Genomic DNA, 23,894 nt, shown 5'->3' on the forward strand with positions numbered 1-23,894 from the left:
TCGGGGCCTTTTCCTCTCGTACATTCTGTCCCGACGCTTCCACGTCATTTGGGAACCAGACCTCCTGCAGAGTCACGATGTCCGTTAGGAGGGGAGGTACTGTACGTGAAGTCCTGTGAATGAGTTGAATGGAGGCTGTGCAGGTTTACCAGCCGTGTCCCAGTTCAGCGAGCTGCATTCCTCGGATGATTCATCTCAAACCAGATCACAGCGTCTGAGGCGAGGCAGCGCCGCATCAAACGCTCCTTCAAATGCTTCAGAAGCAGCCGGGAAATGTGGTCTTCCTGTTCCTGATTCAGAGGGTTGGCTGATGCTCCGCTGTGATTGGTCAGACTGGTTGAGGGGTGCGGGACTTAGCTTAGACCAGCAGTTAGGGGGCAACATTCACAACAGTCTGTTTGCGAGTTTATTACAATGCTAACAACTAGCATCTATGCTAGCTAACTTCCCATGAATGTACATGTACGTTAATAATGAATCCATCGTTGGTTTTATTTATATGAGGCTAAGATGCTAGCGGTAGCTTTCACTTGTTGTCATAGCAACGGCAAACATCCGGTGTTAACGGATCAAACAACTTGTTTGGCAAATTTGTGACTTTTTTAAGTTTCTTTAGTTTGTTCATCGCACAAAAGTTTTATTTACCACTTTTTCACATCAAATTTACGTGTTTCTCCTGATTCCCAAAAATCAGTTTTTTTACTGGACGAACGCTCAGAAAATGTTGCAATATTCTTCAAACCGATAAATAAATCTGTTTTTTTATTTGTTATAATATCTTGTCATCATTTCTCTCATTCAATGTTCTACTCCTTTATTTCCAGATGTTTTATTTCTTTATTTCCTTTATCTCTCATATACTTTTAGAAAACCAGGGATTAAAGGTCATGCTGGCGTCGCCGTGGCGATGACGGTAATAATAATCTGCTCTGGATTACTCCTGTGCCTCCAGCGTCTCCAGCACGGCTCTCAGGATGGCGGCGACGGCCACGGCGCCGGGGTCGGGCAGGGTCACCCGCTCGGCTGCGATGTAGCTGGCTCGCCCCGCCCTCGCCGTGAGGTCACGGGTTGCCGCGGCCCCCGAGGTTGCTTTCTGAGGACCGGGAGAGAAAAAAAGGAAAAGGTGTGAATGGACGAGTCGAAGTGGAGCCGGATCAGGTGCAGTGCCGCCACATCGCCAGCAGGAGGCCACGGTGTTTTACCTGCACGGCGGCCCGAAGTACTGCCACGTGTCCACCGGGTGGCGCTGCTGCTGCTGTCATCAGCTCGTCCACAGCAGGACACAGAGCGTCCAACTAGACGGCAGCAGACAGATGATTAGTTAACGAGGAGGCGGAAGAAAATATTTAAAAAAAAAGTTAAAACTCGCCATCGTTCTGTCTCCGGGCTCGGCGCCGCCGTACCTGAAAGATTAGTTATTATTTATTATCGTTGAATCCACCAGTTCACATTTTAATTTGAAACAGGAAATAAACCTCCTCATGGCCTGTGTCCCAGCATGCATTGCATGAGCCCAGGCCGCCACGTCGCTCCGCCCCTCGGTCACATGACTAGCGGCCGCCGTCAGGAACAGACTGTACAGCTGGAGAGACAGGGAAGAGGGTCCGATTAATGCTGCTGATTAATTAATTAGTGAGTTAATTAGCAGTCAGACTTCCTACCGCCCCCGAAGACCCGCCCATCTTCTCCTGCACCAACCCGGCGAGGACCGACAGCAGTTGCCCGGGGCAACCGGGGACCACGTGATCCTGGAGCCAGTCCTGAACGGCTGAATGAGTATTTTTTTTAGGGTTAACGTCCGGTGGGAAGCTCCGCCAGCTCCTGGTTTGGTTGCCGTGGCGACGTGCGGTGTAGGTTTTTTTTCCCTTACCTTTAGCGGCGTTAGCGTGAGTGTTGCCACAGTCTCCGTCTCCGGCGGCGCGGTCCAGAGAGTTGAGCTCCTCCCGCTTCTCCAGCAGCGTGGAACAAACCGCCGCCAACGCCGCTCGCATCACGGGACTCAGCGGCCCTGAAGAGGACCAGAAACTGAGTATGCAGTTCCTCTAATGGCCACAAGATGGCGGTGTTGAAAAATCAAAAAACCCAACAAATAATATCATTGAGTTTGTTGCAGACCAACCTTCAGAGTGGGCGTCGTCCTGAGGCCGTGTGATTGCCGCTGGAGGCTCCGTGATGTAGCTGCGTCCGCTCACACACGCAGTGCCGATGTTCGGCCAGGCGGGGGCGCTGGTCTCAGCGTCTGTACGGGACGGAGGGTGTTGTGAGTCAGACGACGGTGGAGAGAAAAAGGTTTTACGGCGTTTTACTCACCAAACAGCCTCAGCGTCTCCTGGTCGGCCCTCATCAGCGTCAGCGACACGCCCGCCATCTCCAGCGACGTCATGAACGACCCCGACATCGCCCTGGCAACCACCACACCCCGACTCTCTGTAACCGGGGGCGACAGCCGATTACAGTAGGTGCGTTGATGCCTTTTCTCTGCGTCCTTTTTTTAACGTGTGTTAGCGTTTCCATAGTTACCCAGACAGATGATGGTCGCCCGGGTAACCACGGCGACCTCCAGACAGGACAGAGCTCCGAGGTTGTTCACGCACACGACGACGACGTCTCCTGCACAGAAGACGGAGGACTTACGTATGAACTTCTGCTAAATAATAGTTAATAATAGTTAAAAAGTTAAACAGCACACCGACCAGGTTTGAGGGGCAGATGTGATTGGCTGTCAGGGTTGGTCATGTGATCCATCATGGTCTTCACCACCTCGTCTGCAGATGTCACCTGATCAACCCGAATACACGGAGACCAGTGAGTGAAGACGTCGGCAGATTAAAGAGTTAAAAATGGTCGGATTGAAGAACGCTGAGTCACCTTTGACCTTTTGATTCCGGGTTCACCGTGGATTCCTGAAGAAGACGGAGAAAACACGACATTTAGAAAGAACGGAAGGAGGAAAGAGGAGAGTTTAATTCTGGTCTTTGGTCTCGTAAGCTTAGACTTAGTCTGGACTCTATTGTTTTATTAGTATGTATTAGTATTTTTATTGTCTTGTAGTAAACTAGAGGGTGCTGTTCTGCAGAATAAATGACCAAACTTCTCCGTTAGCCCTCCCCCAGTCCCTCTCACCCAGTCCCCCCCCCAGTCCCTCACCCAGTCCCAGCTCCATGTCTCCCGGCGGCAGCTCAAAGGAAGGAAGGCACCCTGGAACGCTGCAGGGAGACAGACTCACCCCGAGTGTACCTGGAGGACAAACGGACACACGTCATCAACTTTATACTACACCCCCCCCTCCCCCCGAGACTCACCGATCCCCTTCAACACCTCCGTCGCCTTGGAAACAATCTGGTCCAATGAGAAGCCTTCTTCTGCTAAGGCGCCTGCCAGCTGACAGGAAATGGACCAAAACCAGCGTTATGACATCATCATGCACCACCACCTCCAAACTCGGTTCTTGTGAGGAACTATTCTTCCAGGCGTATTAACATTCTTTCGGGACGGTCGTTGTTTACCTTGTGGATGAAGATGGTGCCACACAGGCCCCGCCTCCCGGCCTTACTGGGTCGGTCGAAGGCGCAGTCCTCGGCGACGATCACCATGTCGACGGCGACGCCGTGGTTACGGGCCTGCTCGGCTGCCAGGCCGAAGTTGAGGCGGTCGCCGGTGTAGTTCTTCACGATGAGGAGGACTCCGGAGGCGCCTGTGTTACAGGCTGTTAGACCGTATTCTTATTGTTATGATTATTATTCATGACGCTCCGGTTACCTGCGTGGTGCAAGCAGAGGATGGCAGCCAGGATGCTGGCCGGCGGTGGAGAAGCAAAGACTCCGCCCGCCACGGCGGCCGACAGCATCCCTGCACCGACGAACCCTGGAGACAGGAAGACCACGTCAGCCCCGGAGGGGATTCAAACAGCTCTGAATATGAAGACGTCGTACCCCCGTGTGCCGGCTCGTGGCCCGACCCCCCTCCAGACAGCAGGCCCACTTTGCCCTTCAGGTTGTGGAGGTCGGACCGCACCAGGACTCTGTGGCCCCCCAGCAGGGACAGGGCCCCGCTGGCCCTCACCAGACCGCCGAGGGCCTCGTCCACACAGCCGTCCACCGAGTTGATCAGCTTGGCTTTGGGCTGGGGACAAACACCAGCATCATATCCTTCATGTTGTGTATATATACAGTATATATATATATATATATATATATATATATATATATATATATATATATATATATATATATATATATATATATACTGTATATATACATATAATTAAATACAATGTGTTGTAAGAGTACCAAAAAGGTCAAAAAGTACATCAGGTCTATACACCTGGTTTAAGCACCATCAAGTTCTACCTGCCGCAACCACAGTATAATGACGTCACTTCCGTCTATCGCTGCGTGGACTCCGACCCCTTTCAAAGGTAACAAGTGTGCGGCACAAAAAAAAAGTAACGCAAACTCATGCAGGCTGCAGAGAAACCTGATGACGTCAGCGCGCGTTCACGGTCGCGAGGAGTCGCTGCTCGGTTCACGGCGTGTTTGACGAAGTCTCCCTAAAGTGCATGGATTTTAGTTTTTCTTGTTTACCTCCATTTGAACGAGTCTTCTCGTGCCTTCCTGCCGCAGATGGGAGAGCAGAGATGCGAGAATGACACCGGATATAGCGTGACGTTGCCTACAAAATAAAAGCGTGTGATGTATGTAAATAAACTCACTACAGTACAGTAAAATAATTTATAAAAAAAATGTATGTTATTACAATTTATGTTATTACAATATATATCTTTTTATTCGTTTGGGGTAATTTTATTTGTGTTATTGACTGCATTACTTGAGTGCTTTATTGTTTATTTGTGTTTTATTCTTTGTTAATATCGTGCTCCCTGAAGACCAATGCAAATCCCTTGTATGTGGTACGACAATAAACTCGTTTCTGATTCTTATATATATGTTCAAAATTAAGTTTCCCCGCAAAACAATCTACTTTTACGTTTGTTTCATGTTAAGAAAGAAAATGCGAGATTGAAAATACTACTAAACATTTTTTTATCCTGCAATAAAAAAATCTGTGACAAACAAATATTTTTTTTCTGCAAAGCAATTTACTTTACGCTTTTTTTTTTTCATGTAAAAAAAAAATGAAAATACTACTAAACGTTTTTTATCCTGCAATAAAAAAAACTAACTCCGCTCACTCGGGCGGCTCCGTGACCAGCATCGAACCAACCCTCCCGGTTGTTCCTGCGTGACGCAGGCTGCCCCCTGGCCAGCCAGCCAGTCAGCAGTTCGGCCCCACTTCGGCTCCGCTCGGCTCGGGAACCCGTCCAGAGCAACATGCAGGATGGCGAGTGTGGAGACAGCCGCCGAACACGAACGCATCCTGCGGGAGATCGAGAGCACGGACACCAACTGTATCGGACCGACCCTCCGGTGAGTAACGTTAAACCCCGGTGTTTGTTGTTGCCCCCCGTGGGGCTGAACCGCCCCCGCCCCGACTCCCTTCCCCTCTACCCCCGGCGTCACCCGGCTGAAGGGGGGAGAGAGAGTGGCTAGCTGTGATTAGCACTAAGTTAGCAACTCCCGGGGAAGCTTGACTCAAAACTTTAACCAGTGTTTCCATTATCGGACAGGTAGCCTAGGCTAACTTTAGCTAAACATCCACAAAGCTAGCTAAGTCACGTAGCGGACAACCGACAGTTAGCCGTGAGAGTATAAACACGTTTTCCTGACAGGACACTTCCCCCCCTTGTTTATATTATGTTGCGAAAAGCGCGTCAAACTTTATCCAGAAGCAACTCGAGCTAACGGCTAAGGCTAACTCGGCTAGCTACTTGTCATTCTGCTCACTGGCGTCCTAGCCCACAAAGCGAGAGGCGACGCGTAGCCGCGGCTAGCTCTAGCTCTCTCGTTTGTTTGTTGTTTTTCGCGCACACGTCGGTTACGTTGTTGCTTGGCTTGTTTGTATTATTATTAATTTGGCTAGTTTGCATGCTAGCTGGGTTAGCTCGAGTTAAATCAAGGGAGTGTCAACAGTGCAGCAGCCCGGCGGAGCCCTCCTCTGTGTGTTGTAATGTTGTGTGCACACAATGAATGGGCGCTGTTTGCTTGCTGGTGTCATGTGTTGTGAACGCTCATTAGTGCGTGTACGCGCGCGCGTGTTTTTAGACTGTTGCTGGATGATTTTATATTTGTATTATTGTTATTGTTATTATTTTTATATACATTTTTAATATATTTTTTGACATGTATATATTTATTTAATTTATTATATAAATAAGTTCAACATGTCCTCCCCCTCACAATGTATTTTTTATTATTATTTATTATTTTATTATAATTATTTATTTATATATATATATATATTTTTTTAAATAGATATATGTAATATATTTTTTTTACATGTACATTTATTATTGTGTATATACTGTATATATAAATATATTAACACTTCACTGTCCAAACTAATTGTTAGTAACTGTAGGGCTGCATCTATCGATTATTATAGTAATCGAGTGTAAATTATTCCATTGAGTAATACTTTCATACTTATTAAAGAGCAAGTAAATATACAAAAGAGAAGATAAAACTTGTCTCTTAAATTGGACAACCATTTGGCTTCCCTTTTTTGAAAAAAATATGTTTTATTGATATTAAATGTAATATTATAAATATGATCAGTCAAAACGAAGTAGTTTCAGCCGTACTTTATAAAAGACTCCCAAAATAAACCGAGAGGACCCATAATCTAAAGAAAGCAAACAACAAAGCATCTTCCTTTCTCCGAGTGAACGTGTCTTTGGTCTTTAAACGTCCGAAGCGGAAACATGGAATGACCAACCGGGAAATGAGACGCAGGAACCGGGCTATTAAAGGCTTGTAGAAGGTGGTTCCTCTTGTTAACTAGAGGTCGACCCACGTGGCTCTCAGGGCCGATTATCACTGATATAGATGCCCAAATTTAGAGTTACACAAAGATTCTTTTGAAGCCGATTTATTCATTTCAGGGGGAATATAATCATTTTAAAAAGTCTCTGAGTGGAATACTTTTCTTTACCGGGTCATTTTGTAGCGTGGTTGCCATGGTTACTTTGCTTTCACTCGTCACTCGTCAACAACAAATAATAATTGTGCAGCGTTCAAGCAGTGAAAACTATAACGTTCTGTACTTAAAGCTTCACAGATTAATACGTTTGAAATAATGAAAAGGCCTCTTGTTATCTTCATTAAAAGTCCTGGAGGTTCAGCTTTAAAGTCAGTGAAAGTCATTGAAAGTCAGGGAGTCTAGACCTGGAGTGGGAATATAGACAGAAGGAATATTATTTGGCGTTTCATGTCCTCCGGCTTCCTGTTTGTGTCGGGCCGAGGCCTCGCCGTTGTTTCCAGTCACACACACACACACACACACACACACACACACAGTCGGTGATGTCATCAGCTATATTTAGCCCCCGAGCGATGATTAAAGGAGATAATTTTAACAGGCAAATGTAGCCGACGATGAAGGTTTAAGCTTTAAAATCCACGTTTGTAATTCCTGCATGTAAACACATGTTATACACAATGTTTGTACTTTGTCAGCAGCTTCACACCAGCATCCAGGTGGATCCAGTCAGGTTGCCATGACGACGTCCACTTCTGAAATGCAGATGTTGACGTGTAGCAAAGTTTTTTTTCGAAAGCATTTTAACTTCAATAAGCCAAAATCGTGATTAATATATATCCGATTTAAGTGTGCAGCCTCATGATTGAGCAACATTGTTTAGCGGCGCGGGGGGTTTGGCGGAGCGTGTTCTCCTGCAGCAGCAGGTTCGATGCCGGCGGCAGCATTCCTCCCTGATAGCGGAGGAACTCGTAGATGTGTTGAGTGCAGCGCTGTCTGTCTGTCCGTAGGGAGTAACTTACCACACACACACACACACACACACACCCACACACACACACACACACACCCTGCTGAGTCATCCGTCTTTATTTGGGAAGACACACCAACACACACATTCATGACACACACACACATTAAGAGGGTTGGTGTGCTCAAGTTAAGTGGGTTAAGATCCTATTTAGCCAGCTGTCGATCCCTCTCTCTCTCTCTCACTCACTCACTACACACACACACACACACACAGCCGTCTGTTTACAAAGATGTCATAACTCAGAGCTTTCTTTTGCGTGTCTTTGCTCGCTGCTTGTAAGCTTTTTATCCGCTGACACGCCTCCATTCATATAATAACACTGTAGGCAGGGTGCTGGAAATCCTTGAAAACACTTAAGTTTTAGTGTGGTGTTTTCCAGGTTTGTAAAGTGCTTGGATGTAGACTAAAGGGCTTGAAATGTGTGTTGTATGTGATGACATCTATGATAGAACAGAGAAAAGAAGATCTCCATATCTGAGGGACTGAAAACAGCATTTTCTGACATTTCTTTATGAAAAATGACTTGATGATGAACAGATGATGAAAATAGTTGGTGATTATATTTCTGTGGATCTGTTAGTGGAATTAGTTTTCCTTTCATTTGTGGTCCTTCTGTAAAAAGCTGTCTCCAAACATCATGTTGGTTGTTTAGAGGACAATAACATCTCATTTAATGTGATGAACAAGTGACATAATAAGTAGACTGAATACTGACCATTGGATTGGTACAAATATGGAGTTTACCACAGCTGGAAGGGGCTGGAAAAGCATGGGAATGCACCTGGAAGTGCTTGAAAAGTGCTTGAATTTGAGTGGAAAGCACTGATAAATCATAAGGTCTCCCTGCATAATGAGTAATAAATGTATTTCTTTACGACCTCTGGTGTTCTTGTCGTCCCGGTATCGAGGGATCGGACTCTGAGACTCAGATTGTGAGATTATTTTCTCTGCCATGATTGTGAAGGAAACACACAAACATCCCTGTAGTTCTTTGTATTCAGATTTATGGGAGCATGTTTCTATGCATTTCCTTGTTTGCTGTCAGTGCGCACACACACACACACACACACACACACACACACAAAGAGCCCCGTGGCGTCAGACCTGCTGCCTCTATTGTACCAGTGGCCGTTTCCTGGTCAACAGGAGGAAGGGTGTGTGATTCACAGGTGTGTGTGTGGCGCTCAGGGAAACAGGAAGTGCTGTGAGACGGCTTGTACGTTACGGAGATACTCACGTCTTTATTTCTATTTGTTTACGTTCCTGAAACTGTTTCTCAAGTTCACTTTCAAACTCGTTAGTAAAATCGTAGCTCATATTCTCTCCAGGCGTAATCATGTTCTTGGCTCTGCTGTGATTGACAGCTGAGAGGGGCGGGGCCGAAGTATAAAGGAGGTCAACCATTGGCTGAAAGTTAGACCTCATACTTGTGTGAATGATGACCAACTTCTCCCAGTACGTCTTCCTCATATTCATACTGGGAGTGTTGGAGCTAGAAATAGACTGGGATGGTGGTTTTTAAGGGGGTCAGAACTAGACTGGGATGGCCCTTTAAAGGGGGTCAGATCTAGACTGGGATGGTCCTTTTTAAGTGGGTCAGAACTAGACTGGGATGGCCCTTTAAAGGGGGTCAGATCTAGACTGGGATGGTCCTTTTTAAGTGGGTCAGAACTAGACTGGGATGGTGCTTTTTAAGGGGGTCAGATCTAGACTGGGATGGTGCTTTTTAAGGGGGTCAGATCTAGACTGGGATGGTCCTTTAAAGGGGGTCAGAACTAGACTGGGATGGCCCTTTAAAGGGGGTCAGATCTAGACTGAGATGGTCCTTTAAAGGGGGTCAGAACTAGACTGGGATGGCATTTTAAAGGGGGTCAGATCTAGACTGGGATGGTGCTTTAAAGGGGATCAGATCTAGACTGCGATGGTCCTTTTAAAGGGGGTCAGATCTAGACTGGGATGGCCCTTTTAAAGGGGGTCAGATCTAGACTGGGATGGCCCTTTAAAGGGGGTCAGATCTAGACTGGGATGGCCCTTTAAAGGGGATCAGATCTAGACTGCGATGGTCCTTTTTAAGGGGTCAGATCTAGACTGCGATGGTCCTTTTTAAGGGGATCAGATCTAGACTGCGATGGTCCTTTTTAAGGGGTCAGATCTAGACTGGGATGGCCCTTTAAAGGGGATCAGATCTAGACTGCGATGGTCCTTTTTAAGGGGTCAGATCTAGACTGGGATGGTCCTTTTTAAGGGGGTTAGAACTAGACCGGGATGGTGCTTTTTAAGGGGGTCAGATCTAGACTGGGATGGTCCTTTTTAAGGGGATCAGATCTAGACTGCGATGGTCCTTTTTAAGGGGTCAGATCTAGACTGCGATGGTCCTTTTTAAGGGGATCAGATCTAGACTGCGATGGTCCTTTTTAAGGGGTCAGATCTAGACTGGGATGGCCCTTTAAAGGGGATCAGATCTAGACTGCGATGGTCCTTTTTAAGGGGTCAGATCTAGACTGGCAGAGAGGAATAGAAATGGAAACTACCAGACTCCCAGCAGTGACTGTATAGAAACGTAAAGCAGTACAACAGCGCCCCCCAATGGATGTATTGTGTAAATCCACCCTCTTTCCTCTCATCCTGGTTTCCTCTCCTCCTGGTTTCCTCTCCTCTTCCCTCTCCTGGTTTCCTCTCCTCTTTCCTCTCCTCCTGGGTTCCTCTCCTCTTCCCTCTCCTGGTTTCCTCTCCTCCTGGTTTCCTCTCCTCTTTCTTCTCCTCCTGGTTTCCTCTCCTCTTTCCTCTCCTCCTGGTTTCCTCTCCTCTTCCCTCTCCTGGTTTCCTCTCCTCCTGGTTTCCTCTCCTCTTTCCTCTCCTCCTGGTTCCCTCTCCTGGTTCCCTCTCCTCTTCCCTCTCCTGGTTTCCTCTCCTCCTGGTTTCCTCTCCTCTTCCCTCTCCTGGTTTCCTCTCCTCCTGGTTTCCTCTCCTCTTCCCTCTCCTGGTTTCCTCTCCTCTTTCCTCTCCTCCTGGGTTCCTCTCCTCTTCCCTCTCCTGGTTTCCTCTCCTCCTGGTTTCCTCTCCTCTTCCCTCTCCTGGTTTCTGGTTTCCTCTGCTCCTGGTTTCCTCTGCTCCTGGTTTCCTCTCCTCCTGGTTTCCTCTCCTCCTGGTTCCCTCTCCTGGTTTCCTCTCCTCTTCCCTCTCCTGGTTTCCTCTCCTCCTGGTTTCCTCTCCTCTTTCCTCTCCTCCTGGTTTCCTCTCCTCTTTCCTCTCCTCCTGGTTTCCTCTCCTCCTGGTTTCCTCTCCTCTTTCCTCTCATCCTGGTTTCCTGGTTTCCTCTCCTCCTAGTCTCCTCTCCTCTCTCATGGTCGTGGTTTGTTAACATCGACCTTTCTTCCCCGTCCAGCTCGGTGTACGACGGCCAGGAACATGGGCTCTTCATGGAGAAGCTGGACGTGCGGATCAGGAACCACGACCGCGAGATCGAGAAGATGTGCAACCACCACTTCCAGGGCTTCGTGGACTCCATCACGGAGCTGCTCAAAGTCCGGGGGGAGGCTCAGAAGCTGAAGGTGAGGAGGTGGAGGAGAGGGAACGATGGAGGTGAAGATGGAGGGATGTTCTGGGATTGATTGTTTGTTTCCTCTCTCAGAGTCAGGTGACTGAGACCAACCGGCGTCTCCAGGACGACGGCAAAGAGGTAACGGACATCCACGCCGTCCATCGGGACTCGATTCTGGACTCTTTATGCATTATTTTCTTTTTCTTTAAAAATAATAATCATAATTTAAATAAATAAAATAAAAGGTGCACATACACATCAAGGTATAAGATAGTGTTAGAGAAAAATTAAAAAGGGAATAATAATGATGATACATTAACCAAATAATAATAATAATACAAAATAAAAATTTAATTGAATAAATCAAAAAAAATAATTAGAAAATATATTAATAATCATAATAATGATGATGATCAATTAACCAAAAAAATAATAATACAAAATAAAAATTAAATTGAATAAAAAAAAAAAAATAATTAGAAAATATATTAATGATAATGAGGGTGATCAATTAACCAAAAAATAAATAATAGTAATAATTATGAAAAATAAAATAAAATAAAAAAAAACATATATATATATATATATGATAAACAAATACAAAATAAAACTTTGGATCGGAGTGGATACAAATCATGTTTTTACAAAATATTAATAAAACTAAAATAATGATGATCAATTCACCCCAAAAAAAATATTATAATTAAAAAATTATGATAATAATAAAAATAGTCATAATCTAATTAGATATAATAAATAAATAAGAAGAATAAATAAATAAAAGAGAATATATAAAAAAAATACATTAAAAAAATAAATAAAACTATAATAATGATGATGATCAATTAACCAAAAAAAATATCATAAAAGTATAATGAAAAAAATAAAATAGAATAAAAAACATTTGAGAGGAGGGGATAGGAGTCCTGTTTTCACCGAACATTAGAAGTGAATTAGAGCAGGGGCGTGTGGGGAAATTATAATAAAAGTTAATAGTAGGGAGATCGTGAAGTCAGCTTTTAACTCCGCCTCCTGTCTCCAGCTCACCAGCTCCATGGAGCAGCTGCAGCAGTGTCGGGTGCAGCAGAGGAACATCGCCAGCACCATCGACAAGCTGTCTCACTGCTTACCAGGTAACAGGAAGTTAACGAACACACAGCACCTCCACCAGTCTGCAGACTCATTCACCTCCTCCCTGTCTGCTTCCTCCAGTCCTGCAGATGTACAGCCGCCTTCAGGAGCAGATGAGAGCAAAGAGGTGGGCTTGGCCTTTGTTTGAATTATGTTCACGAGGCGTCGGACGATATTCAAGTTTCATATCACGACTTATTCTGGAAATAAACACCGGGGTTCCCACGGGTCGAGTGTTATTTTTAATTTTATTATAAATACATTCTTTGGAATATCAAAGGGATTTTGTTTGCAGCATGTTTTAAATTTTAGTTGCCATTTATCAGAATAGAACTTTTCTATACTGGGTTTTTTTTTCTGTAGAATGGTTGTCATGGTTACTTTTGGTTAACGTTTTAATTTTAAATAAAATTATGGAACATTCCCTGACATAGAGCTCAAGAGAAAATAAAACATAAAAGTAAAAATAAATAAATAACAATCAAGTATTAATAAATAAAATAAATTATGCAAAGATAATCATGGGATATATGTACACACACACACACATATATATATATATACACACATACCTGTACCTATTTATTTATTTATTTATTTATATATATATATATATATATACTGTATATATATATATATATATAATATATATATATATATATATACAGTATATATATATATATATATATATATTTTTTTTTTTTTTCAAATGAGCAGGTTTGATTACATAAAAAAAACCTTCCAATGACATTTGAGTGATTTTCTGTTTTTACAGTTTAAACATGCTTTTTAATGATTATTCTTTCTGCATTTGGAGCTGCTTGACTGCGTGTCAGCCACTAGGTGGAGCCAGAGCTCTGCTGTAGGGAGGATCCCTGCCCTGTGTGTGTGTTTAAGTTGTGACCCGTGTGTGTGTGTGTGTGTGTGTGTAGGTACTACCCGGCCCTGCGGACCCTGGAGCAGCTGGAGCTGACGTGCCTGCCGCGGGCCGGTCGCTACCGGTTCTGCTGCATCATGGCGGAGAACATCCCGCGGCTGAGGACGCAGATCCGGGACACAGCCATGACGCAGCTGAAGGACTTCCTGGAGAGCATCAGGAAGCACTCGGACAAGATCGGGGAGACCGCCATCAAGCAGGTACGCCGCCGCCGCCGCACCGAGCACATGACACTGCCAGCAGCGTCGCGTTGTCCAACACTCGGGAGCTCCTCAAACGCATCGCAGCAGTGCAGCAAGCGTGTGCTTTTATAAAAAGACTCGTAAAGTGTGTGTGTGTGTGTGTGTGTGTGTGTGTGTGTGTGTGTGTGTGTGTGTGTGTGTGTGTGTGTGTGTGTGTGTGTGTGTGTGTGTGTGTGTGTGTGTGTGTGCGCGTGTGTGTGTTCTCCATCATGGTAATCAGAAGCAGCCGTGTGTGTCTGTGGTTCCTCTGCCAGTAAACAAGCATGGAGGCGCTGCAGGAGATGCTGAGGCTTGTCATTGGACACACACACACACACACACACACACACAGTGCAGGACGCTGCTTTTCACCACCTTCCTAACTGTGTTTCTGTTCTCCGAGGTGGAGGAAGTTGTATACGAGCGTCTGTGTGTGTTCTCTCTCAAAGCGAGGCCTCCTTGTTACCGTGTTTGTCCTCTAGGTGTCACTAGAGCACCGCTGTTTCTCTCTGCTGCCTCCGGCCGGCTGGAGGTCACTCAGATGCTTCTCTGCACGTTTTGGGCCTTCAGTCACCTGATCTCAGACCAGTGGAAACACCTCCTCTATTGTTGGTTTATAATCGATATAGTTGTTATTTTAACGGAGCAAACCTCCCCGTTGTGGGACCAATAGAGGAGTATTTTACTTTTTTATTTGAATATTTTCATCCAGAACTTGACGATGATCTGGAGGAAAAAGGAAGAACCTTTAATGTTAGTTTTTCCTTTTTAATTTGTCGATTAAAACGCCGTTTTTTACCTGCGAAGCTCATTGCGATCAAATTGGATTTTTTTATTTCATTAAAATTTGTATTGAATTCATAATAATAATACAAAAATAATACATTATCAGCACAACATACAGACATCATTTCCTTTTTCTTTTAACGCTGAGTCGGTGATGTAAAACTCAGAAGTGAACCTAGTCCCCCCCAGGCACCCTGGACCCTTCAGTGACCCCCCTTAGGGCTGGGGTCCCCCCAGACCACTAATTACAAGGAGATTATGGAAGGCCGGCGGTCCGCCTCCCGACACCGATACCGGGATTATGTCGTAGCATCACGTTTGGCTCGCAGCGCCGGCATCAATCAGAGCTCGGTGTGTTTATGTCTCCGGACCGGCCAGTTGGTTCTCCTCCTCCCTCCCTCCCTCCCTCCCTCACCCCTTTCATTTTGTTTTCCGTCTCCCTCCATCTCTTCCTCCCTCAGACTCCCTGTCTCTCCACCACACTCTGTTCCAAATTAGATCCGCAGCCGGCCGTCGCTGCAGATCCCTCCACCGAGGATGTGAAAATAAATAGATCTGGAGGGGGAGGGAGGGGGGAGGAGGGGGGAGGGAGGGGACGCAGGAGAGCACAGGGCTCACAATGGAGCTATTGTCTGCTGCCACATGCCCGTAGAAGAGGAGGATGAGGAGGAAGAAGAAGGGGATGAAGGGGGAGAGAGGGAGGAAGATGTAGAGGGGGGTTAAAGATGGAGAGGAGGAGGAGGAGGAGGATGAGGGGGGAGGGAGGAAGATGGAGAGGAGGAGGATGAATGGAAACGGAGTGCGTTTTTCAGCTGAACACGTTTGGTTAATATCTCCTCTGTGATGACGTGATGGAACATATCGGAAAGTGTTAAACACGTTTTTAAAGAAAGGAATAATGCAACTAACGGTCCGACCTGCTGTGTGCAGGTGTTCACTGAAGGCCTTCACACACACACACACACACACACACACACACACACACACTCTCATACATATATCTGTTGATGACCGATATGGGACTCCTTTGATAAAAACGTCATTTTAAGGTTCCTTGTGCTCCCGACTCCAGAGAACCACACCCTTTAAAAAAAACCAGGATAATCCAGTTTGTGGATTTTGATGATGGAAATCCTCCCCTCGGAGGTTCCTGTGATCTTTCTTCATCGTGGTGTTTCCTGGTGTCGTCAGCGCTGTGAAGACCTCTGAGGACCACAGACGGTCTCTGGTTAAAACGCTGGTTTTTTGAATGGAGTCTGGTTTGATGGATGCAGTTTCACCTCTCTCTCTCCTTCCTTCCTTTTCTCTTTCAGTTCAGAGCTTCTGCTGTGTGTTCGGTAGCTTTACACACACACACACACACACACACACACACACACACACACACACACACACACACACACACACACACACACACACACACACACACACACACTAATGGGAAGCAGACTGCCGGGCCAGTGAAGTGGAAGAAGATTGATTACCTGTATCTAGTTACTGAACACACACGTGCGTGTGCGTGCGGCGAGGGTGGCGGAGGGCTCGCCGCCGCCGCCGCCGGGTCGCCGCGTTGGGGGAAAAAAAGGAAAATAAACCGCTGCAGGTTATCTGCCGAATAATATAAAAACGTTATTCCTGCCAAAACGTGATCTACAGCAGGGACGACCCGGTCCTGGTCCCAGTCGGGATCCTGATCCGAGTCATTTCATATACAAAGGTTTTCTTTTTACAGTTGAGCTGCATGATGAGCTTGGAGGGGGGGGGGGGGGGCTACGTTTCCACGACAACTGTATCGCTTTTTAAAAAAAAGTATCGTTCTGATTTCACAAGATTTTGTAAAAGATTTTGTAAAAAAACTTCCCGAGATTAAAAGTTTGAAGAAAAAAAAAGATTTAAGTGGTAAATTTTGATGAAAACATTATAAAGTAAAGAAAACAACGTGGTGATTTGGAGGTGATGAGTTGACATGAACATAAAGTGAGATCAGTGAAGTTCAGTGTAGACCAGTAATCGGACTCTGCTGCTCCACCAGCTGCTGGGAAGTAAAACTCCATTGTTTAAAAAAAACGGGGGGAATTAGTTTTGGAAAACAACTTCACTGCTGGCAATCATTTCTGTTTTTTAAAAAGAAACTAATCACATTTGTGCATTTTCCAAAATAAGAGCCCACGCTGTTCCTGCATGAGCTTCCAGAGGAACGCCGCGGACGCCGCCGCCGCGTCCCCGTTTCTCACAACTCGTCGCTTTTCTGTTTAATCCGCCACAATAAACAAACCCGCCTGTCGACACCAGCATCTCGCCAACTTTGCTCTTTCACTTGCAATTTCTGTCAATTTCTGCCGCGGACGCCGGAGGCCGAACCCGCAAATCCCCTTGAAGTTTTGTCAGCGAGGCGAATATTTAGCGTCGGGCGACGCCCGGCGGTGTCGCCACATCGTAACCTCGGCTCACTTACACTAAACGGATTACTCCGACTCGTCCTCGCACGTTCTCACTTCCTTCTTCCTCGCCACCGATCGGGTTTTACCGAGTCATGTTTCCAGAAGAGACATGTTTTTACTGAGTCATGAGTCCAGAAGAGACCTGTTTTTACTGAGTCAAGAGTCCAGAAGAGACCTGTTTTTACCGACTCATGTTTCCAGAAGAGACCTGTTTTTACTGAGTCAAGAGTCCAGAAGAGACCTGTTTTACTGAGTCATGTTTCCAGGAGAGACCTGTTTTTACTGAGTCAAGAGTCCAGAAGAGACCTGTTTTTACCGAGTCATGTTTCCAGAAGAGACATGTTTTTACCGAGTCATGTTTCCAGAAGAGACATGTTTTTACTGAGTCATGAGTCCAGAAGAGACATGTTTTTACTGAGTCATGAGTCCAGAAGAGACCTGTTTTTACTGAGTCATGAGTCCAGAAGAGACATGTTTTTACTGAGTCATGAGTCCGGAAGAGACCCGTTTTTTCCCGAGTCACGAGTCCAGAAGAGACCTGTTTTTACCGAGTCACGAGTCCGGAAGAGACCTGTTTTTACCGAGTCATGAGTCCAGAAGAGACCTGTTTTTACTGAGTCATGAGTCCAGAAGAGACCTGTTTTTACCGAGTCATGAGTCCAGAAGAGACCTGTTTTTACCGAGTCATGAGTCCAGGAGAGACCTGTTTTTACCGAGTGATGAGTCCAGGAGAGACCTGTTTTTACCAAGTGATGAGTCCAGGAGAGACCTGTTTTTACTGAGTCATGAGTCCAGAAGAGACCTGTTTTTACTGAGTCACATGTCCAGAAGAGACCTGTTTTTACTGAGTCATGAGTCCAGAAGAGACCTGTTTTTACCGACTCATGTTTCCAGGAGAGACCTGTTTTTAACGAGTCGTGAGTCCAGAAGAGACCTGTTTTTACTCCTCTCCTCTTCCTGCCCTTCCTCCTCTTCGCCACCTTCCTCCTCCTCCTCGTCTCGTTGGGCCTCTCTGCGTACGAGATGACGCACATTCCCCTCGTTTGAGCCTCGAGTGCGGCGGCGAGGACAAAACGTGACAAAAGCCGAAGCTTTAACGAGGTTTTCAGCAGGACTCGGAGGGGGGGAAACATCCACCTGCTGACCGACGCTTCAAGGAAAGAAAAAGCTGAATTCAGACACTTGAGTGGGATAATGTGACGCAGGCGGTGACGTCGGCGTAGCGGCGGCGTAAAGAAAGATGCTTTTCACGGGTCGGAGTTCTGTGAAGTCGGAGACTCTTCACTCGCTGCTCGTTGAGCTCTGGTTTTGTGTTTTCCTCTTTGGAGGGTTCTGCTTGGTTGAGTCTGGAAGAAACGGCTCATTGTTGAGGCGTATTTCGAGATTGCTTATATTTATTTTGGTTGTTGTTGCCACCGCTTGGCCCAGAGCTGCGTCCCCCCCCCCTTCTGTTTCTGCTTATTGTCCGATGCGTGACTCATCGGGCCGCTATGTGCGCGGGCATCAGATCAAAGTTGGCATTGTGTTGCTGATCGTTCATGTCGTGTTTATCCGAGTCCACCTTTTTCCCGTGAACACCAGTTTTTCTCATTACCGTTTCTCATCAGGCGCCGCTCAAACGCCCTCTGACGTGTTTCTTGACGTCCTGATCGAGGGATTCGGGGGGAGGGGGTGGGGGGGGCTACGTGCTGGCGCCGGCGATTCACGTGGATTTTCAGTCTGCGGCGGATCTGGAGCAGCGACGGAGGGATGCAAGATGGCGGCGCGGCGGACGAGCATTCAGAGAAATCTCCACGTTGGTGTTCTAGAAAACGCCGCTTTCCTCCAGACTTGGCAACGTCCGCCCGTGTTTTCTATTTGCTTTGGATACGAGCTGCCAACCCAAACTTCCTGTCTGATTAGTATTATTACTAGTATTTTTAGGAGACCCCATCCCAGAGGGCGCACATCATTTCCCATGATGCACTGTTTTTCCAACCAAACCTCTTTGGGGACGTTTGTTTCCATCTTTTTGTTGTTTGTTGTTTGTTTTGGGGGAAACTTAACTGGCAACCTTATCGTTGCTGCTCTAATTTAATACTGTTTGATACAAGTGTGAATGTATTTATTTGTTTTTAGTGATATAAATTTCCTTAAATGTTATTTAACATGTACCGTCAAACGTGTGAGCCCTCCCCCGTCTCCCCCGTCTCACCCCCAGGAGGCCTTGGCTCTAATTTTACCTGCTTTGTTTTGGGGGATTCATTGACTCTTCATCCTTCCTGCTCTTCCTTCCTGTCCCGCCCTTTTCTCGGCCCCTCTGGTGTATTCTTAGTTTGGTAAATCACCTTTTTTTTTTTAAAGGTGGTTTCCATGACTATGTTTCTGGGATAAAAAAAAAACATCTCCGACCGCTGACCTCATCACCCGCTCGTTTCTAAGCTTCTATCAGGACGCCGCTTTGCAGCCCCGAGTCCGAGTCCTGAGACCGAGTCTCGCTGCCGTGTTGTTGTTGTTGTCTACATCTGGTTTCAGTGTCACAACCTCGAAAATCAAAGAGCGCCCGCCGCTCTGAAGTCACGCCAAAAACACAGCAGCCGGCTCCCCCTTCCTCCTCCGGGGCTCAGAGAGGTGTTCTGGGAAATGTAGGAAATAACCGAAGGAGAAGCGAACGCAAAATAATCTTTGACTGTTTGACCCGCGTAGCCCTTCTGATGTGTGTTCCTGTGTGTGTGTGTGTGTGTGTGTGTGTGTGTGTGTGTGTGTGTGTGTGTGTGTGTGTGTGTGTGTGTGTGTGTGTGTGTGTGTGTGTGTGCGCTTCAGGCCCAGCTGCAGCGCTCCCTGGACAGCTCGGTCTCCACGCAGTCGAGGACCCTGATTGGCCGGCGTGGCAGAAAGGAGGCGGTGGTGGCGATGTCGGGGACGGACGATGGCGGCGGGCAGCACGGCAGCCCCGTGTCAGAACAGGACTCTGGCATTTTGGATGTGGAGGATGAAGAGGAGGAGGAGGACGGTGACGAAGTGAGAGAAACACACACACGCACACACACACTGCATGAACACGTCTCTGATTGGTTGTTGGAAACCTGATCTGGACACTCGTATCCGTACTTCCTGTTCAGGTCTCTGTGTTTTTCTTCGTCTCCTCGTGTCTCCGTTTCCATGTCAACCTCCTCCACCATTGTTTCCTTCTGTCCGGCGGTCTGACATCATCATCAGGCACCTGCCCCAGGTAGGGGACCTGCACCAGGTGGGGGACCTGCCCCAGGTGGGGGACCTGCACCAGGTGGGGGACCTGCACCAGGTTTCAGACCTGCCCCAGGTGGGGGACCTGCACCAGGTGGGGGACCTGCCCCAGGTTTCAGACCTGCACCAGGTGGAGGACCTGCACCAGGTCTCAGTAACTTGCTTCCAGTTCGGTGGATGACCTCGTAGAAACACTCGGGCTGTGAACTCTTGGCGTCCCCCCTCGCGGGATCACGAGCTCTTTGTTGTTCACACTCAAGGAAAACGAAGCACAATGATGCTGAACTCGTCACCCGACCCCCGACCCCCCCTCCATTCTGTTTCAGGTCCCTGTCGTCCCCTCCGCTTTATTTACGTCCTGTAAACTCGACTCAACCTTCTTCACGGGAAGACCTTGGCAGCGAACAAAGGCCTGACCCCGCACTCGCCCGAGGTTACGACCACGTTGGCGCCGTGCGGCCGCGGCGATGCCAACCAGCGGCCCTCCGTCTCCTCACGCCAGCCCCGCCTCCCCCGCCGCGTCCTTCCCCTTCACTTTAACAGTCGTCCCTCGTGTCCCGGCATCCGACTGTTATGTGCCCTTTGTTTGGTTTTTATGTCTCTAATGCGTGCGGACGAAAAACCTCAAAGTCACGGTTCAGGACCTCGGCTCGTCTGAGGTTGACTTCGGTTCAATGAAAGGCATCGTTTTCTGAGATATTCTTCCTTTTTAGTAACCATGACAACAATAAAATGTCAAACCAACGGACGAACATCCCTGTAGTCGTCGTATATTCGGGTCCAGCCTCAGTTCTAGTCTCCTCCTTTCTTACTTCTTCTTCTTCTTCCTCGTCTGTTCTCTTGTCTTCTGGAAAAGCATGGAAATGCACCTTGAAAGGCTTGAAGAGTGCTTGAATTTGACTTTGGAGAAGGTGGAGGAACCCTGAAGGAAGTCGTATACTGGTGTGATTTCCATAAAACCCTTTAAATGTTGGAGATCTTATGTTTCACTTCCGTTACATCGGCCGATATATTTTACCTGCTTGCGTCTCCTCTTCCTCAGTCTTCCTCACTTCCTCTTGTCCGTCTTTTAGCGCTCTTTGTCCGTCTCGTCTCGCTCACATCAAAGCTGCCATTGTGTGTGATATTTCACAGAAAGCTAACCTTCCAAGAGGCCAAGAGGGCAGTACTGTTTTATTTTTCTCTCTTGTTGTTGCTTTGTGTGAAACGGGTGAATCGCCGCGGTGTTGCGTGGAGGACGGAGGATGTGAGGGAGGAAGCAGTGGAATGTGGCACGCTCTCCGAAGGGGAGACGAAGACCAATCATGTGGATCCATAACAGAAGGCCTGACGTGTACGTCATAAATAACCAGGGATTTGATTTCTGACGAGGATGTCCATATTTCTATTTTCCCCATGAAGCACCTTTTGATTAATGTCGTATCTTGGATGAGAAGGAACCACTTTACATATTTGACCTGTAAAAACATGAATTCAGAGCCGTTTAGCAGCAGGGCATCGAACGTTGCTAACGAAGACTAATCCGACTCTGCAGCTTCACCGGCTGTTGGAAAGTAAAACCCAATCTGTGGGAATTTGTTTTGGAAAACAATCATTTCTGTTTTTGTAAAAGAAATCACATTTTGTACAATAAGGACACCGGCCCTGATTGTGTGTGTGTGTGTGTGTGTGTGTGTGTCTGTGTGTGTGTGTGTGCGTCTGTGTGTGTGTGTGTGCGTCTGTGTGTGCGTCTGTGTGTGCGTGTGTGTGTGTGTGTCTGTGTGTGTGTGTGTGTGTCTGTGTGTGTGTGTGTGTGTCTGTGTGTGTGTGTGTGTGTGTGTCTGTGTGTGTCTGTGTGCGTGTGTGTCTGTGTGTGTGTGTGTGCGTGTGTCTGTGTGTGTGTGTGTGTGTGTGTCTGTGTGTGTGTGTGTGTGTGTCTGTGTGTGTCTGTGTGCGTGTGTGTGTGTGTCTGTGTGTGTGTGTGCGTGTGTCTGTGTGTGTGTGTGTGTGTGTCTGTGTCTGTGTGTGCGTGTGTGTGTGTGTGTCTGTGTGTGTGTGTCTGTGTGTGTGTGTGTGTGTGTGTGTGTCTGTGTGTGCGTCTGTGTGTGTGTGTGTGTGTGTGTGTGTGTGTGTGTGTGTGTGTGTGTCTGTGTGTGCGTGTGTGTGTGTGTGTCTGTGTGTGTGTGTCTGTGTGTGTGTGTGTGTGTGTGTGTGTGTGTGTGTGTGTGTGTGTGTGTGTGTGTGTGTGCGCGTCTGCAGGTCCCGGGAGCTCAGGACCTGGTGGACTTCTCGCCGGTTTACCGCTGTCTGCACATCTACACCGTCCTGGTGAGTTCTTCCTGTCTCTCTGTGTTCAACAGATCCACCCGTCGCTCCTCCACACTCCAAATATGGTCACTTCCTCCTACTGGAGGCGACTACTTACAAGATGCTGAGGCTTCAAAGCCACAAACGTACTGGTGATGTCGCCATGAGGACCTCACCCCTCTCTGTCTCTCTCTCTCTCTCTCTCTCTCTCTCTCTCTCTCTCTCTGTCTCTCTCTCTCTCTCTCTCTCTCTCTCTCTCCTGGTTGCTCGCCCATCACCCACAAACCCTCCACGTTGGATCACTTATTAAAACGTTTGATCTCATATCTGTTACTAATGAGGTAGAAACAGACAGAATCAGGTGCTGGAAGTTGATTATCATTACAAGGTAGGACGATGTACACGGCTCACTTTGACTCATTATTACTCAGCTTAACAGGGAATTAAATGTGCAACAGGAAAGTATTGGATGAGGAAAATCATATCGCATTAAGCTTCGTTCAAGAGTCACATGACCTGTATCTTTCTCATTGTTAAGAGTCTCGATTAGAAACGAGTCGGGGGCGTGTGTGGTCACGTGACCCGGGTTAGGGTTGTGAGACGAGGCCTCCGGCTCTGGCCTGGCTTCACTCCAACACCGTGTGTGTGTGTGTCGTCTCTGGTGGAGCGAAAGCGACACGGGTGGAGGTGTTGACTGGGCCACGGCGGGGTTAGCTGCGTGTGTGTGTGGGGGGGGGGGGGGGGCATGACGGGGCCAACGTGGCCAAGAAGGGGCTGTTCAGCGTTGTGTGTCTGGGAGGGGGGGGGGGGGCAGGAAGTGCACGAACTTTTGACAGGAAGGAGAAAACGGGCAGAAAGAGCGATGGAGAACGGGAGAGGGAGGTTAGAGAGAGGGTAAAGGGGGAGAATTTAAAGAGGGATTGGGCGAGCGAGGCTTAATAGTGGAGGAGGAGGAGGTGAGAGAGGTTAAAAGGGGGGGAGAACTGAGGGACCAGAGATCTGAGAGGTAAAATCACTGGTTCTGTCAATGTCTGGTGTGGATAAAGTAGCTGAACTACAGATGCTTTCCTTTCTATTTCTAAATAGAATAAAATGAAGTCAGGGCCTTGATGAGGAGAGAGGAGGGAGGAGAGGAGGTGTAACGCCGACGTTTACAGGAAGGAGAGAGGAGAGAGTGACTACAGAGCTCCAGGAGCGATAAGGAGGGAGGTCACGGGGAGGTTAAAGGGGCAAAAACAGGAAGACATGGGTGAAAACACAACACAGAGGGAGGGAGATTAGAGAGGGAGACAGGGGAGGAGAAGGGGGAGAAGGACGAGGGATGGAGAAGGGAAAGGAGTGTGTTCAGTCTCGGTGAGGTGTTGAAAGGTCTGACCTCTTCACCTCCGAGGTCAGCCTCCCGGTCTGAAGCCGGTCT

General features: G+C 47.2%; 2 protein-coding genes across 3 annotated transcripts in view; one reads left to right on the forward strand and one right to left on the reverse strand.

Moving 5' to 3' along the window:
• Nucleotides 1–764: 764 nt before the first annotated feature.
• tkfc (triokinase/FMN cyclase) lies at nucleotides 765–5,332 on the reverse strand (the record flags this gene model as incomplete). 2 transcript variants are annotated; one of them, XM_084002391.1, is made up of 17 exons in its annotated part: nucleotides 765–1,093; nucleotides 1,203–1,295; nucleotides 1,370–1,403; nucleotides 1,476–1,582; nucleotides 1,662–1,768; nucleotides 1,871–2,008; nucleotides 2,120–2,239; nucleotides 2,311–2,427; nucleotides 2,521–2,610; nucleotides 2,694–2,778; nucleotides 2,869–2,903; nucleotides 3,148–3,237; nucleotides 3,303–3,381; nucleotides 3,507–3,694; nucleotides 3,760–3,864; nucleotides 3,933–4,122; nucleotides 5,192–5,332. In XM_084002391.1, the coding sequence occupies 17 exons, from the start codon at nucleotides 5,330–5,332 to the stop codon at nucleotides 935–937; spliced, it is 1,878 nt and encodes a 625-aa protein (XP_083858517.1). In that variant the 3' UTR covers nucleotides 765–934. The 2 variants fall into 2 exon arrangements, with proteins under 2 accessions (XP_083858517.1, XP_083858518.1); XM_084002392.1 differs by lacking the exon at nucleotides 5,192–5,332 and adding an exon at nucleotides 4,584–4,661 and having other exon boundaries at nucleotides 766–1,093.
• The window catches only part of exoc6b (exocyst complex component 6B), a 51,712-nt gene continuing 33,115 nt past the window's right edge, over nucleotides 5,298–23,894 (forward strand). The window contains exons 1-8 of the mRNA XM_084003043.1: nucleotides 5,298–5,426; nucleotides 11,295–11,460; nucleotides 11,541–11,588; nucleotides 12,493–12,583; nucleotides 12,663–12,708; nucleotides 13,514–13,718; nucleotides 19,769–19,966; nucleotides 22,430–22,498. Of these exons, the coding sequence (XP_083859169.1) occupies nucleotides 5,338–5,426; nucleotides 11,295–11,460; nucleotides 11,541–11,588; nucleotides 12,493–12,583; nucleotides 12,663–12,708; nucleotides 13,514–13,718; nucleotides 19,769–19,966; nucleotides 22,430–22,498 (912 nt within the window). The 5' untranslated portion in view covers nucleotides 5,298–5,337. The remainder of the gene's footprint in view (nucleotides 5,427–11,294; nucleotides 11,461–11,540; nucleotides 11,589–12,492; nucleotides 12,584–12,662; nucleotides 12,709–13,513; nucleotides 13,719–19,768; nucleotides 19,967–22,429; nucleotides 22,499–23,894) is intronic.

Source organism: Eutrigla gurnardus, assembly GCF_963514095.1.
Source record: "Eutrigla gurnardus genome assembly, chromosome: 23".
Taxonomy (NCBI): Eukaryota; Metazoa; Chordata; class Actinopteri; order Perciformes; family Triglidae; genus Eutrigla; species Eutrigla gurnardus.